Genomic DNA, 15611 nt, shown 5'->3' with positions numbered 1-15611 from the left:
CTCTGTTTTGTGTACTTGGGGCATCTTGGGACATCCTCTCTGGCTCTGCCCCTCTGCTGTGCGAACCGGGCTCCAGGTCCACACAAAGTCTGGGGAATCAGTCCACACAGGAGGCCAGATTGTTTCAGTGACTGTGCATATGGACCTCAGTGTCTGTCGTGATGAACCCCAGTCTTTCACACTAACCATCAGAAGTTTCCCACCTGCCCCCTCTGTTCTGTGCTGCCCTACTACGCCCGTGTATGTCCACTCCTCCTCTCTCTTTTCCTAGGTCTCATTTCCTAGGTCTGCTAAGCCCCTAACCCACTGTAGTTCCAGGTGCTATGCAGACTGGAAATCCCCAAAGCCACGTAGTCCGCGTGCGCCTGTCATCTTAAACTACGTCACACTTACTGCCCCAAACACACGGGCACAGTTCAGTTCCAACATTAATAAAGGACACCTTTAAGTATGCTTGCAGCATGCTCTTTTAAAAACCGCACTAGTGTAGCTGGGCATGGTGGCACTTGGGAGGCAGAAGTGGCTGGTCTCTGTGAGCCTACACAGTGAGACCTTGTCTTAAAAAACAAAACCCCACAAAACTCCTGCAGTATCTAGACCAGCTAGATAGCTTTGTAGGTAAAGTCACGGGCCACAAAGCCTGAGTTTGATCCCCAGGACCAACATGGTAGAAGAAGAAAAACGACACTATATTGTCACCTGACCTCCACACACATGCACACACGCATGTACCCACTTATCCCTACACACACAAAATGAATGAATGGAAGAAAACCTGCAGAAAATACATATGGTAGAATTGCCTTCATGTCTATGCCTGGACACAGGATTCAGTGGCTCTGTATATAGTCACAGTAGCGGATAATATTGCTGTCTGTGCCAGGACTGTGCCATCTTCCCAAACTGCATCTCTGGCCACTGCCACAGCATCTCACACCTTGTCTTTCCCCAGACCCTGGGTCCCGGCCCTCACATTCTACTTTAGTTTCTGTGAACTTGCCTATTCTAGGGAGCTCATGGTTCTGGCAAGATAGATATCCTTTTTTTTTTTTTTTTTTTTTTTGAGACAGGGTTTCTCTGTGTAGCTTTGGAGCCTGTTCTGGTACTCACTCTGTAGACCAGGCTGGCCTCGAACTCACAGAGATTCCGCCTGCCTCTGCCATCTGAGTGCTGAAATTAAAGGTGTGCACCACCACCGCCCAGAAAGATAGATATCCTTTTGTGGCAGCTTATTTTACTGAGTATGATGTCAGATTCTGTCCATGCAATAGCAGGTGTGAGACTTGCCTCCCTTTTTATGTGTACACACACATACCTACCTACATACATACACACATACATATACAATGCACATACACACGCACACACATATATATGTACATACACACATACATATGTACATATACACACATGCACACACATATGTGCATACACATACATACATCACACGCATACACACACACATACACACGCACATGTATTTGGTGGTGCTGGAGAGGGAACGCAAGGCCTTAGACATGCTATGTCAGGGCTCTAGTACTATGTGTAAATTTTTAAATGTTATATTCTTTTTTTTTTTTTTTTTGGTTTTTCGAGACAGGGTTTCTCTGTAGCTTTGGAGCCTGTCCTGGAACTCCCTTTGTAGACCAGGCTGGCCTCGAACTCACAGAGATCCACCTGCCTCTGCCTCCCAAGTGCTGGGATTAAAGGCGTGCGCCACCACCACCCGGCAAAATGTTATATTCTTTTCTATTGAATTTGACAAGTGATTTCCTATTTTCATACACACACATATGCAGCTGTATACATGTGCGCATATGATGACACATGAGTGGAGGTCAAAGGACAATTTGAGGGAGCCAGCACTCTCCTACAGTCCGGGTCCCAGGGACTGAACTCAGGTCGACAGGTTTGGCACCAAGTGTCATCTCATTGGCCCAGTGGAGGGGAATTAAAGATGCCGAGAAGTCACTGTGTTTTGTCCATAGAGAACAAGCTGGCAGAAAAGGTGACAAGTGGCCCACGTGTGCCTAGGCGCTGCCTCTGCAAACACACCTGCTTGGGTTTGAACTGAATGCCGACCCCTGACAAGCCAGTGCCTCCCAGATGCTGTGAATGGGCAGTTGCCACGTGGAAGTGAGAGATAGCAGAGAGACTCCAGGCACCTTGACCCGGGCCTGCTCCACGTTCACAAATAACTATGTTTCAAAAGTGCAAGGTGGCGGGCACCTGCAGGCCAATGAGTGACGTGCGCTCTGGGCTATGAGCAGGTTACCTGCAGGGCAGGACACGTGAGAAGGGTCTGCAGAGGACCTCAGTAGGAAGCCACCCTCAGGGAACTGGGCACTGGGCAGGTGGGTCCATCAGTGAAGTGCTTAAGTCTAATCTCCAGGCTCCCATGAAAGCTGGGCATGGTAGCATGTGCCCATAACCCTAGAGATGGGACTCCCTAGAGCTCCCTGAATTGGTAAAATAAGTTCAGTGAGAGACTTTGCCTCAAAAATAAGATGTGAGCGATTGGGAAACACACCCAACATGACCTCCAACCACCAGATACCTCATACACAAACACGTGTGAACATGTACACATGCTTATACCATATACACACATATACCACATATATGAGCACACCTGAACATGTCCACATGATTATACCACACACCCACACACACATGCATATACCACATACACAAACATGTATGAACGTGTACACATGCTTATACCATATACACACATATACCACATATACGAGCACATCTGAACATGTCCACATGGTTATGCCACACACCACACACACATACCCTTAGAATACTGACGATAACCAGTGAGCTGCTTAGGACAGCCAGAGATATCTTTTTCTGTGTCTCTCTGGCCTCCCCAGGAGAACTATTCTTTGGCACAACTCAGTGATAACTAACTGTGCCTGCCCATAAGTCAGCTGCTCTGTCAATCAGGATACACACCCCACTCACTCTTCTCTTGGGAGAGGAACCAGGCCTGAGGCACACTGTCCGAAAAGCCTCTCTAATCTTCCTCTCTTTGGGCTTGGTCAGGTGACTTCAGATTGGATGAGTCCTTACTGTCCAAGGCACAACAGAACCTGTTTCCCGTTCTTTAGAGTCAAGACAGGCCCCTTAACCAGGGACTACCCAGAAATCACGTGGCCCAGCACACTGCCCAGCCAGCTGGCTATGGAGACCGATGATTCAGCTTCACATGTGGACTTGTATAGATTCCTCCCTGTAATTTTCTTTTAAGTTTCTCTCTCCTGAAAGGAAAAGTAAACACAAAACCCTCAGCTGCTCGTTTTACTCAGTCCCTGTTCTTCTTTGCCCAAGCCTCGTGCTTTGCAGTTTCCCGAGTTTCAATGTCGCAATGCTTGACTGTGCCATGGGAGCCCAGTGTGACGGTGCTAACGGGACTTCTTGTTTTATATTCGTGTTCGCTAATTACACAAATAATAGCAGGCCTTCCAGTGGTTCAGCCAGTAAGGGTGCTTGCCAAAGAAGCTTGACCACATTTGGTCAACCCCCGAACCCATGTAAAAGTAGAAGGAAAGGAAAGACAATATAAAGTTTTCCCCTGACTCCCACACACATGCTGTGATGTGTAGGCGTGCTCTCACACACACATAAACATCATACATGCAATCAATATTTAGAGAAGAATCATTATGACATTGTCATACATCTGTATGCTGTACTTTGATCTGGGGCCGGAGAGATGGCTCAGTGGTTAAGGGCTTGCTGTGCAACCATGAGGGCCTGAGTTCAGATCCCAGTGCTCACAGTGGTCTCACTCATGGGGGGTGTGGCAGCTGCAGTTAGGGACTAGGGATCCCCCTTCTCATTCATTGTTACTCCTAAATTCTCTACACTGAGCATCATTTTCACTTCATTTCTGTTTCTGTGATTAAAAAATACCCAAACAAGAAGCAAGTTTGAGGAGAAAGGGTTTCCTGGAACGCAGTGTTCGAGGTTATAGTCTCTCCATGTGGGAAAGTCAAGGCAGAAACACAAAGCAATTAGTCAGGAGCAGAGAGGGAATACGTGCCTACATGCTCACCTGCTTGGTTGCTAGTGTTCAGCTCAACTTCTCCATTCATACATAGTTCAGGACCCCTGCCTGGGGAATGGTGCCACCCGCAGTGGGCTTTCCACACGGATTAAGTAAGACAGTTCCCCACAGAGCTATCCACCTGCCAACCCAGGGCAGACAATCCTTCATTGAGACTGTCTTCCCAAGTGATTCTAGGTTATGTCAAGTTGCAATTAAAGCTAGCCATCATAAACATGCATTTCTCCCCCACCCCTTTTTTTTTTTCAGACAGGGATTTATATAGCCCAGGCTGGCCTCAAACTCACTATGTAGCCAATGTCCTTCAATTCCTGATTCTCCTGCCTTTACCTCTTTGTACCCAACCATACCAGACTCAAACATGCATTTTTTTTAATTGATGTACACCTTTAATCCCAGTACTCAGGAGGCAGAGGCGGGTGTATCTCGGTGAGTTTGAAGCCACATGGTCTGCAAAGTGAATTCCAGGACAGTCGGGGCTATTACACAGAGAAACCCTGTCTCAAATAACCAAAAAATTGGGGGCGTATTTTTGTTTTATTTTACATGAGGGGGGATATATGTCAGGGGGTACAGTGTCCACAGAGGCTTGAAGAGGGTGTCATCTCCCCAGAAGCTGGAGTTACAGGCTGTTGTAATCTGCCTGACATAGATGCTGGGAACTGAACTCTGGTCACCTGGAAGATCAGCAAACACTCTTAACCACTGGTCATCTCTCTAGCTCCAACATGAGTTATTTTAAAACTCAGTAGTCCAACCACGGTATTGTTAGAACTGACCCTCAACACCCAGAGCTGTACCCGGATGCAGGAGGAAGTCTGAAGGGGGAGACTTGATCCTCACCCTGAGCCTGGCGACTCTCCCCGCAGGAAAGGCAGAAGGAGATGGCAAGATGCACATTACCCTCTGTGACTTCATTGTGCCCTGGGACACCCTGAGTACCACCCAGAAGAAGAGCCTGAACCACAGGTACCAGATGGGCTGTGAGTGCAAGGTAAGCCAGATCTGTGTCCTGATCCCTCCCCCGCTTTGCCATCACAGGGTCTCCAGGTGGACAGCTGGGGACAGGTTCCTTGGCTTCCCAGACCCTCAGGATGGGGAGTCCTGATTTTGGAACGAACTCTGGGAAGATAAGAAAGCGAGACTGTCCAGTTAGAGACAAAGCCTTTGGTCCCAGGCCTCAGAGAACCTTGAGCTGTGTCCTTGGCAAGGAATATTTGGAAGCTAAGGGGATATGGGGGTGGGACAAAGCACATAAATCAGTCCACATGACTGGCCACTTCTAAGAAGAAAAGCTCCAAGGGAAGGAGATTTTGTGGGGAGAACACAGTCCTGGAAATATTTTTCTACCTGGGTATATGTGCAAGCATTGTGTGTCCAGGAGCCTAGGTATTGCTCCTAACATTCTAGACTTCTATGCATGGGTCTCTGTGACTCTGCCCAGAGGTGGCACTAAACAGATGCATAGATGCTTAGATGTGATGGAAAAAGGTGAGATCTAGCTGGGCGTTGGTGGCGCACACCTTTAATCCCAGCACTTGGGAGGCAGAGGCAGGCAGATCTTTGTGAGTTCCAGGCCAGCCTGGTCTACAGGCTAGTTCCAGGACAGGCCCCAAAGCTACAGAAAAAAAAAAGGTGAGATCTATTCCCAGATTTGGGGATTATGTATGTCACCTCCAAGGAGCAACAATGTTCATGGCTCTGCTGCCTTTCTCTTCACCAGTACCGTAGCCAGCATTCCTTCATGTTATCAGAAGTGAGTCTGGGACTGAGGTGTCAGCAGAGTCCTGACCTATGGGCCTGTATGGGCCTTGCCAGTTGGCACTTTTTCATGGTGCTTCCCATCACTTGGTTATCATAGATGTCATTCTATGCCCAGCTGTCCAGCCAAATCTGGGCCAAGCATGGCTCCTCTGTGCCTGGCACATCAAAGCAAATTCTAGTTGGGCATGCTTATTCACCATACTTGGGAGGGGGAGACAGGAGGATTGCCGAGTTTGAAATCAACCTGTGCTGTAGAGTGAGTTCCATGCCAGCTCAGGCTGCAGAGTGAGATTTTGTCTCAGAAAAAAAAAAAAAAAAAAAAAAAAAAGCCCTGGGTATAATCTCCAGCACCACATAAACCAGATGTGGAGGCACATTTCTGTAATCTCAGCATTCAGGAGGTGAGAGCAGGTGATCCCGAGTTCAAGGTTATCCTTTGCTACAGAGCAATTTCTAGGCCAGCCTAGGACACGTGAGACTCTGTTTCAAGGACAAGCAAATGAAATTCAAACTCTCTTTCTTCATCTCTGTGTGGCCAGAGTTGGATACTCTCGTAGCCCGGTAATCTTTTGTTAAAAAGCTAGTGACCTATTGACCCAAGCAGGTGATTTTTTTTTTTTCGAGACAGGGTTTCTCTGTGGTTTTGGAGCCTGTCCTGGAACTAGCTCTTGTAGACCAGGCTGGTCTCGAACTCACAGAGATCCGCCTGCCTCTGCCTCCCGAGTGCTGGGATTAAAGGCGTGCGCCACCACCGCCCGGTCCAAGCAGGTGTTTTAAAACAAGCATAGGAAATCTTATTTGGCTCTAACCCGTCTCCAGTCTAAGCCCTTTGTCGTAGCTGTAGCTGTAGCTGCAAAAGGACCTAAGCAGAAACCATCAAAAAGGTAGACCAGATGGCTAAAAGCAGACACGCACCTGCACACCAGGGTTACATAAGTAGGTGGGTGTAGAAGCCATTGCATGCACAGGTTTCCTCCAGGCCTGTCCTCAGCTATAGGCCTGCCAAAATACCCTGACGGAAAGCAGCTGAGAGGAGAAGGGTTTAGTGGAACTCAGTATTCAAGGTTGTAGTCTCTCCACATGGGAAAGCCAAAATAGGAACCTGAGAGCAGAGACCAAGAGACCCAGGAATAGGCAGGACTACTGTCCTTAAACACCTTCAACAGGTTGTGTTCTGGAGGTGCATCAAGTGCCCTTGACCCCAACTGTTTTATGGTCCTAACTAAATCTGCCTGCCTGTGTCCCCCAGATCACACGCTGCCCCATGATTCCATGCTACATCTCCTCGCCGGATGAGTGCCTCTGGATGGACTGGGTCACGGAGAAGAGCATCAACGGGCACCAGGCCAAGTTCTTTGCCTGCATCAAGAGAAGCGATGGCTCTTGCGCGTGGTACCGCGGGGCGGCACCCCCCAAGCAGGAGTTCCTTGACATCGAGGACCCGTAAACAGGCTGACAAGAGCCCCTGCGGCCAACTGAGAAGCCTCTGAGGGTTTAGACTGGTCCAGCTCTGACATCCCTTCCTGGAAACAGCATGAATAAAACATCAATCATCCAAGTGGGTTCACGCTAGTGTGATTCTGCACCCCCCCCCAATTTTCCCTAAATGTGGTTGTGGGTCTGGAGGGGCAGGAGGGCCAGAGTCCCTGCCATAACCCCTCCATCTGCCAGGCTGAGCACTATGTGTCTCAGTCTTTGATCCTTGGGTACAGGCAGGAGTGGAAAACAGACATTTTGCCAGGTCTCCTTGGCACTGTCACATACAGCTGACAGGTGACATTTAAGGTCCCCCTGGCCCGGTTGGGGTGGAGCCTGGGAATGTGCATTTTGCAGAAACTCTTGAAGGTTGTTGTAAGACTGTGTAGCCGGCCTACCAGGTCCTTTTCATCCTGAGAGGGACATATCCCTCGTTTTCTGCAGAGGTCACTCCCCTGGCCCAAGGTAGTAGTCTCTCGCCCTTGCAAGTGCCCCCCCCCCCCCCCGCCGCCCCTGTCCTCCTCTGCACCTGGTGTAGACTCGGAGCACCAGGATCCCGCTCAAGTCCAAGAGTAGCCCTCCAACCAGTGGTTCATTTGTCTAGGAGTCCCAGTTAACCCCATGAATCCACAGACCTCAGTGGCATGCCCTCGGGCTCGTGGGAATGGGAGCCCTCCCTGTTTCTGGCTTCAGCCAAGTCATTTCTGTCCTCCCCTTCCCCCATCTCCACCCATCCCCCAGTGGGGATCTGTGAGGTCTCCCGCTGGGGGCGATCATCTGTGGTGAGGGATGCTTGGCTCTAGTCCTCTAGTCGCTGCAGAGCCTCCTGAGCTGTTCTTAACCCCTTCCCGAGTGGCTTCAGGTGTCTGGGTTGAGCAGCGGGGCTCTGCTTTCTGCAGCATCACGCCCTGTCGCTGTTGGGATGCTGGTAGCATTCCCTTTTTTGCACAAACCGAAGATGTAAGAGGCCAGTCCTGTAAGGCCCCAAGAGAAAAATTCGAGTGAAATCTCCCTGCCAGACTGGCTGCTGTTACTGCGTGTAGATTTCTGTGTTACTAAGCAAGCACACGAATCCATGCGGCGGCAGCGAGGGAGCCTGAGAGGCGGGCAGCTGTCTTACCAAGCTCCCAGGATGCTGCGACTTGTTCTTAAAGCCATCTCGTTCTCCTAAAGGTGATTTCTCAGATACCATATGAGGCTGAGAGGCAAGTGTACTCAGTTCTGCTTCTGTCTCTTAATGTCGCAGAGGCTGCCCACTTCAGGCCCTTATAGGGAACTGGGGCACCTACTTGCTCCCTAAGGAAAATTTGATTTTTCTGATGCCAATAGGATAGGGGTTAAGAGAGGCACAATTTTGTCACTGACAATACAGATAGTCGCTCTTCCTCCTACCCAAGTCTTAAAAATAAGCTGTCCCAAGGACACACATGTATATTATCCAAACATGCACAATGTGCTCATGCAGAAACAGACTCTGAAATCTGGCAGCCTGTGAGCGGTCCTTTGGTAAAATGCTTCCAAGGCCTTCTATTCCCCAACCCTGTCCTAACCATCAGAAACCCCAAAGCAACTGTTACAATCCACCACCACCCCACCCCACCCCGGACACTCCCTAGCCATGCCCCCACACCAGGACCTGGCCAGCTCAGAACTCCCTTTTAAGACAGACTGGGAGAATGCCCGGGAATCAGCCTGCCTTGCCCGAGGGCGTTTTCATGTTGTGCAGTGATGTTCTTCTAAGGATGCTGTCATGGACCAGCCCACAAGACCCTGCAGTCTATCCTGCCCTGCCTGTTTGCTTCCTGTGCAGTGGTATCATATGTAACAATGCCATTTCTGCTGACTTCTTGACATGTTCTGGTTTGTTTCTGATGTTCGCTGTGAGCATTCTTGTGCTGTGTTTATGCCCTTGGTAGCATTAGACTTTGCACTTTTTAAAAACAAGAAAACAAAAATGTTTCGGCATCGAGGAAGCATTTGACCCAGAGTGGAAAGCATGGCATGGTAGCCGGCCTGGGACCGGGGAACCCTTCTGATCTTTGAGTTCTCTGAATATCTGTTTTTCCGGTCTCCCTATCTTTTGTGCCTGGTTCAAATAATTACAAAGGAAGGAATCTCTGAGTAGATTGGTTCTATAAGACGGCCTTTCTATGTCCTACTCACGTTGACTTTTCTAGCCACACCAGGCAGGTGAGAGACAAGGAACAAGCGAACTATTGGGACAGCGTGTCAGACGGCCGCTGGGTAACAGCCACTCAGCTGCGGCCATATATAGTTTAAGGAGTATCTCCACTTGGCGTTAACTTCTGTTGTGTTCTAAGCACTGGCTTTCCTCCCTCTGTCTCCGTCATGCCAGCAACTCGAAGTATTTCAGATGACGTTTACATGGCAGTTATTTCCAGATCTCTGCTTGATACATATTAAAACATATCTGTGAGCTCGCCGCATAATTTAAAGCTTTGTTGATTTTGTTTCCGTTTGAACTCTTGGTTGTTGTGGGGGGGGAAGCACCGTGTTCATGCTGGAGTATGAAGTCTGAGAGGAGCCCCCCCACGCCTCATGCTGGCAGCACCCAAGAGTTGTTGAAAGTCAGCAAGCCGACTGTGCGTGTCTCTGATGCTTTGTATCAGTTTTTATTTTTATTTTTTTGAATGATTGCTCTGTCAATGGACAATAAACCATATTATCAAAGAGAAGGTTGAGTCCCTGTGTGGCTGTTCCTGCTGTCTTCCAGCTGAGGGATGGGAGCCAAGCCTCTGTCAGCTAGAGGGGTGGGGGTCCCTGAGGGAACTGGACGAAAGAAGCAGGCATCCGATGCCTTGGGACTGGGGTTAGAGACAGCTGTGAGCCTCATGAGATCTGGGTACCAAACCTGGGTCCTCCGAAGAGCAGTCAGTGCTCTTAACTGCTGAGCTGCCTCTTCAGCCCCTACATGTCCATTAATAAACAAGAGGAACGTGCCTGCCCGCTAAAAATGGCCACAAAAGAATTGTTCCGCAGGGCAGAAGAAATGACTCCACAGGTAAAGACGTTTGCTGCCAAGCCTGGCGACCCAAGTCAGGGTCCCTGAAACCCGCATGGTGAAGGCAAAAAACCTACCCCTACAAGTTGCCCTCTGACCTCCACATACACACGAGTGAGTGTGCAAACACACAAATAAATAAACATGACTTTAATCTTTAAAATGTGAAACTGGCATGGTGGCAAGCGTAGAATCCTGCTCTTGAGAGGCTGAAGCAGGAGGACGGTGAATTGGGGGGTTGGTTGGATTACACAGCCAAATCTTAACCTGCAGAAAGATGGAGTGCGGGCTGTGGGTACAGGAGCACTTCTACAGGCATTGCCTAGAAACAAAACTGACTGCTACGTTCTGTGTGTAGGTCGACCTGATGTGGGAAGGTCATATGTCTATCTGTTGCTTTCATTGGTTAATTAATAAAGAAACTGCTTGGCCTGATAGGTCAGAACATAGGTGGGTGGAGTAGACAGAACAGAATGCTGGGAAGAAGGGAAGTGAGGTCAGACGCGATGGAGCCAGCTGGCAGGTCAGACATGTTGAATCTTTCCTAGTAAGCCACCACCTCGTGATGCTACACAGATTATTAGAGACGGGTTAATCAAGATGTGAGAATTAGCCATTAAGAGGCTGGAACTAATGGGCCAAGCAGTGTTTAAATGAATACAATTTGTGTGTTGTTATTTCCGGGGCTAAGCTAGCCGTGTGGGAGCCGGGCAGGACGAAAAGCAGGCCTGCCTGCTACTCCATCTACATCGACCATTGTGTCTCATTTTGTCCCATTTAAGGGAAGTCACAGGGAAGCCAGGCTCGATGTTCCAAAAGTCCTGTCCAAGGGGAGTGTGCTGTGGGACTTCCTGGGTCGACGTGAACAGATGTGTATTTGCTCTGCACAGAATACAGTGACAAGCCAGAGAAACAGCCTACCCAAATCCACCACCATAGACGCTGGGGGCTGGCTTGCCTGCCCCACATGCATGAAGCCCTGGATTGGACCTCCAGCATAGAATGCAATACCTATGGGTGCACATGACTGCGGTCCTGGGATTCAGGAGGTAGAGGCATGAAGACCAAGAACTCAAAGCCAGCCTCAGCTGCATAGTGTTCCAGGCTAGCCTGGGTTACACAAGACTTTTTCTCAACATCAAATGCCCATCAATCTCCCTTGATGACCCAATGGGCTTTTGGGGTTATTTACAGGATCATGGGTGACTCAAAGGCATCTGCATCGCCAGAAGGGGCACCCCAACATAGCTGATGCCATACCCCTAGGAACCCCTGCTCAGCTTGAAGGCAGTACCACCCCAATTCTCCTCTCCCAGCTATTGCTTCTTACATAACCCAGGGAGTTATGTTAGGGGTCTTGTGAATCTTTTGACTGAGGCTTCTGAGCCTTCTTCTAGCTCCAGGATGAACATGTCAGCTTAGAGGAAATCGCTGTACGGAGTCAGTGGGATAGTCCTAATGTCCCAGCAATGAGCTCTTAAATACAGCCTCACCCCCACTCCTGCAAAACCAAGAAAGTAGGCCCACTGCGCCGTGTTGGCCATGTTTTCATCCCAGCGCTCAGGAGGCGGAAGCCGGTGGAGTTTTAAGGTTGAGGCTAGCCTCATCTGAGTAGTGAGTGCCAGGTGAGTCAAGATTATACAAGACTAGACAAGACTTGTCTCAAACACAGAAAACAAGCCCAGAACCAGGGAGTGGCCTCGTGGTTGGAAGTGCTTACTGTGTGACCGGAAGGACATGAGTTCAAATCCCAGCACTCATTAACAAACCTGATGGGGTCTTGTGTGTGTCTGTGACCCTAGTGCTGTGCAGGGAAAGGACAGGATTCTCTCTGTGGCTTGCCAGCTGCCAGGCTAGCAAAACACTCTACCTCCAGGTACAGGGGAGACCCTGCCTCAAAGGCATATGGTGTGTGCTATGACTGGAGAGATGGCTCAGTGGTTCAGCATGCTGGCTGCTCTTCCAGAGGACCTGGGTTCAATTCCCAGCACCTACATGGTGGCTCATGACTATCTGTAACTCCAGTTCTAGGGGATTGGTCACCTTTGGTCTCCATGGATACCTGCATGCACAAGGCATACACTTAGACAGACACACACACATAAATAAATAATAAAAAATACTTTTATTTATTTATTTATTAAGTATACAATATTCTGTCTGCATATATGCCTGCAGGCCAGAAGAGGGCACCAGATCTCATTACAGATGGTTGTGAGCCACCATGTGGTTGCTGGGAATTGAACTCAGGACCTTCGGAAGAGCAGGCAATGCTCTTAACCACAGAGCCATCTTGCCAGCCCCCTAAAAAATACTTTTTAAAGAAAGAAGGTGGAGAGCCAAAGAGGAGACCTGACTCTCCTCTGGCCTTGGCATGTGTACAGGTGTGAGCACCCCCACACACATGTGCACATATTCAACACACACACACACACACACACATATATATATATCATCCCAATCAGATTGAAAATCATGAATCATGGGCTGGAGAGATGGCTTGGTGGTTAAGAGCACTGACTGCTCTTCCAGAGGACTGGGGTTCAATTCCCAGCACCCACATGGCAGCTCACAACTGTCTGAAGATTCAGTTGCAGGGGATCTGACACCTTTACATCAATGCACATAAAAAATAAAGTTAAATAAACCATAAAAAAAGAAAGAAAATCATGAATCATGAGCCATCTTGCATACACATTATTTTGTGTTTTGCGGGAGGGGGTTCAAGACAGGGTTTCTCTGTGTAACAGTCCTGACTGACCTGGAACTCTTTTGAAAACCAGGCTGGACTTGAACTCACAGAGATACATCTGCCTCAGCCTCCCTAATGCCGGGATTGAAAGTGTGCACCACCACTGCATGGCATACACATTTGTGAAGGTCTCAAGAGAACCTCAGACAAGCTGTGGGGACACACACCTGCTACACCTGCTTCATCTGCTCGGTGTCCTTACGGCCTTCTCTTTGAGTTCAGGAAGAGCTCACCCGTCCTGTCCTGGACCTGGGCCTCTGTTGGACACTCCCTCTGGAACATTCTTCCTGTGCTCACCTCCCGGCCCTTGCCCTTCTCATTCCTGGCTCGAGTTCTCATGGTAAGTGTCACCCTTGAAGAAGGTCAGGCTGAGGTGTGGATGTCGCCTGTCAGACTTATTATGAACGATGAATCATTCCGTGTTACTGGAACGCAGTTCGGTCCCATGGGGAGGATGTAGGAGTGACCAGTCGTGGAATGTGGAAAACAAGAAATGAGCTTAGTGCCAGGGGTGAGGTCATTGGAAGGGGGTGTGGCTTAGCCATGTGGGTGGGGTCATTTGGGAAGGGGCGTGGCTTAGTACTGTGGGTGGGTCATTTTGGGAAGGGGTGTGGCTTAGTGCCATGGTTGGGACAACTGGGAAGGGGTGTAACCTCAGGACAGTGGGAAGGCTGTGTGTCAAAGGTCTGGGACCTTCTGAGGAAGGGAATAGGCTCCTAAGCTCAGGATCGGGATCCTCTCAGGAAACTTCCCAAAGCACCTTCATCCTACTGAGGATAAATTTTGGGGTGCAGAGAAGAGGTATATAAGGGAAAAAGAGCACAGGACTTGGCCAGGACTGTAACCTTAGCTACTTGAGAGGCTGAGACAGGAGGATAGAAAATTCAAAACTGGCCCTTGTAACTTAGAAGACTCTGTCTCAAGGAGAAAACAAAAACACCGGAAGCAAGGTTATGGCCATGTGGGGGGTGGACATCAGGGATGGGAAGGGTTGTTGTGTGTAAGGCGTGAGTGGGCATGAGCGTGGTATAGGAACCACATGACTGTGTGTGTGCTCAGAGCGGAAAGAAATGAATGCATGGAACATGAACATGTGGCTGGGGATACTGGGTGGATGTGTGATGTATGTATTCCGGAAATACGACAGGGAGTGTGTATGTGGAGGTCTGGGCAGCGGCAATCCCTGAGACCAACATGCATATGAAGAGAGTGGATCCTGCCCAGCTCCCTTCAGGGGAAGGACCCTCCAGCCTGGGCACAAGCTGGCCAGGGCCCCAGGGAAGTCCCAAGGGACAGATGTAAGGACCTAGGAGCCCAGGGGTTTCCTATTTAAAAAACTGGCAACTCGGAGTCTCGTTGAGGCTTGGGGTGGACTGATGTACCCCAGAGAGAAAGGGTGCTCCAAGGACTGATGCTAGGATTCCTAACCATGCTGGGGGAAGCACATTCGTTACACAAACACACACTGTTGGCTCCAAACAACATAAAACCGTGAACAACCGTGTCCTGTCCCACAGCGGTCCCTAAGCTTGCTGAGGCCCTCAGGGACCCTGTCCTGGCCTCTGCCTGCCTTGCTGAGAAATACTGTCATTTAGGAAAGTCAGTTTCCTGCATTGTGTTGTTGTTACAAGATTGCCAAATGCCTGAGTGAGGCATTCACTGCAGCGACCAATAAGTGACAATGGCATAAGAAACGTTTTCCCCAAGTGGCTAGGCCCAGCCATGCTTTCGTTTGCATTAGTCAGGTTTCCGGAACAACACTGATAGCAACAACCACCTTGATCCCTGGTCCTGCTTGCATGGGTCGGGAGGATGGCGTGTACCACCGTTGTCCCTAAGGACCTGGAGCTCTGAGGACTGTGCAAACAAAGCGAAGCCTCCATGTCAGAGGTCAGTGGTCAAGGCTGTCAGTAGATGTCATGCCAGGGTGCTATAGGGGAAAGGTTCTGGGCTGACATCTCCGTCTAAATGGGCAAGGGGACTGAACGGCACTCAGGGGTAGAACACAAATTCAACAGAGGTGAGTTCCACCCTCAGCATAGGGCAGCCTGTGCCGGGGTCACTTTGTCTGCAAATGACAACCTCAAGGCAATGGAAGATCAAGTGACGCTTCTGCTTACTAGAAAAGTCTGTTGCTATGGCAACTCAGGGACAAGGTGCCCCCTTAGCTTGCTGGAACTGCAGGGGGCCTGCAACTAAGCTGGCAAAGTTAATGCAGTTTGGGATAACTGCCTAACACACGCAGAGAGGCACCACCAGTAGCGTTCAGCATGGGGGGTGGTGTGACTTAGTTACTTTTCTACTGCCAGGAAGAGACAAAGTATTGAATTTGAGAACTCTGTTCCAGAGGGTCAGAGTCCGTTACCATGTAACGCAGCAGTCAAGCAAGCACAGTGTTGGAGATGTAGCTGAGAGCTTGTATCTGATCCACACACAGGAGGCATAGAAAAGAACTCATTAGGAATGGCATGGGCGAGCACTCACCTGTGAGGGCCAGAGGTTGACACCTGACAGGGTTG

General features: G+C 49.5%; 1 protein-coding gene across 1 annotated transcript in view; it reads left to right on the top strand.

Moving 5' to 3' along the window:
- The window catches only part of Timp2 (TIMP metallopeptidase inhibitor 2), a 50072-nt gene extending 40058 nt beyond the window's left edge, over window positions 1–10014 (top strand). The window contains exons 4-5 of the mRNA XM_057775890.1: window positions 4948–5072; window positions 7092–10014. Coding sequence (XP_057631873.1) covers window positions 4948–5072; window positions 7092–7289 — 323 coding nt within the window. The 3' untranslated portion in view covers window positions 7290–10014. The remainder of the gene's footprint in view (window positions 1–4947; window positions 5073–7091) is intronic.
- Window positions 10015–15611: the final 5597 nt, after the last annotated feature.

The sequence above is a fragment of the Chionomys nivalis genome, chromosome 7 (genome assembly GCF_950005125.1).
Source record: "Chionomys nivalis chromosome 7, mChiNiv1.1, whole genome shotgun sequence".
NCBI classification, from domain to species: domain Eukaryota; kingdom Metazoa; phylum Chordata; class Mammalia; order Rodentia; family Cricetidae; genus Chionomys; species Chionomys nivalis.
The sequence above is the reverse complement of the archived record's forward strand: the minus strand, read 5'-3'. Positions and strand labels throughout refer to the sequence as shown.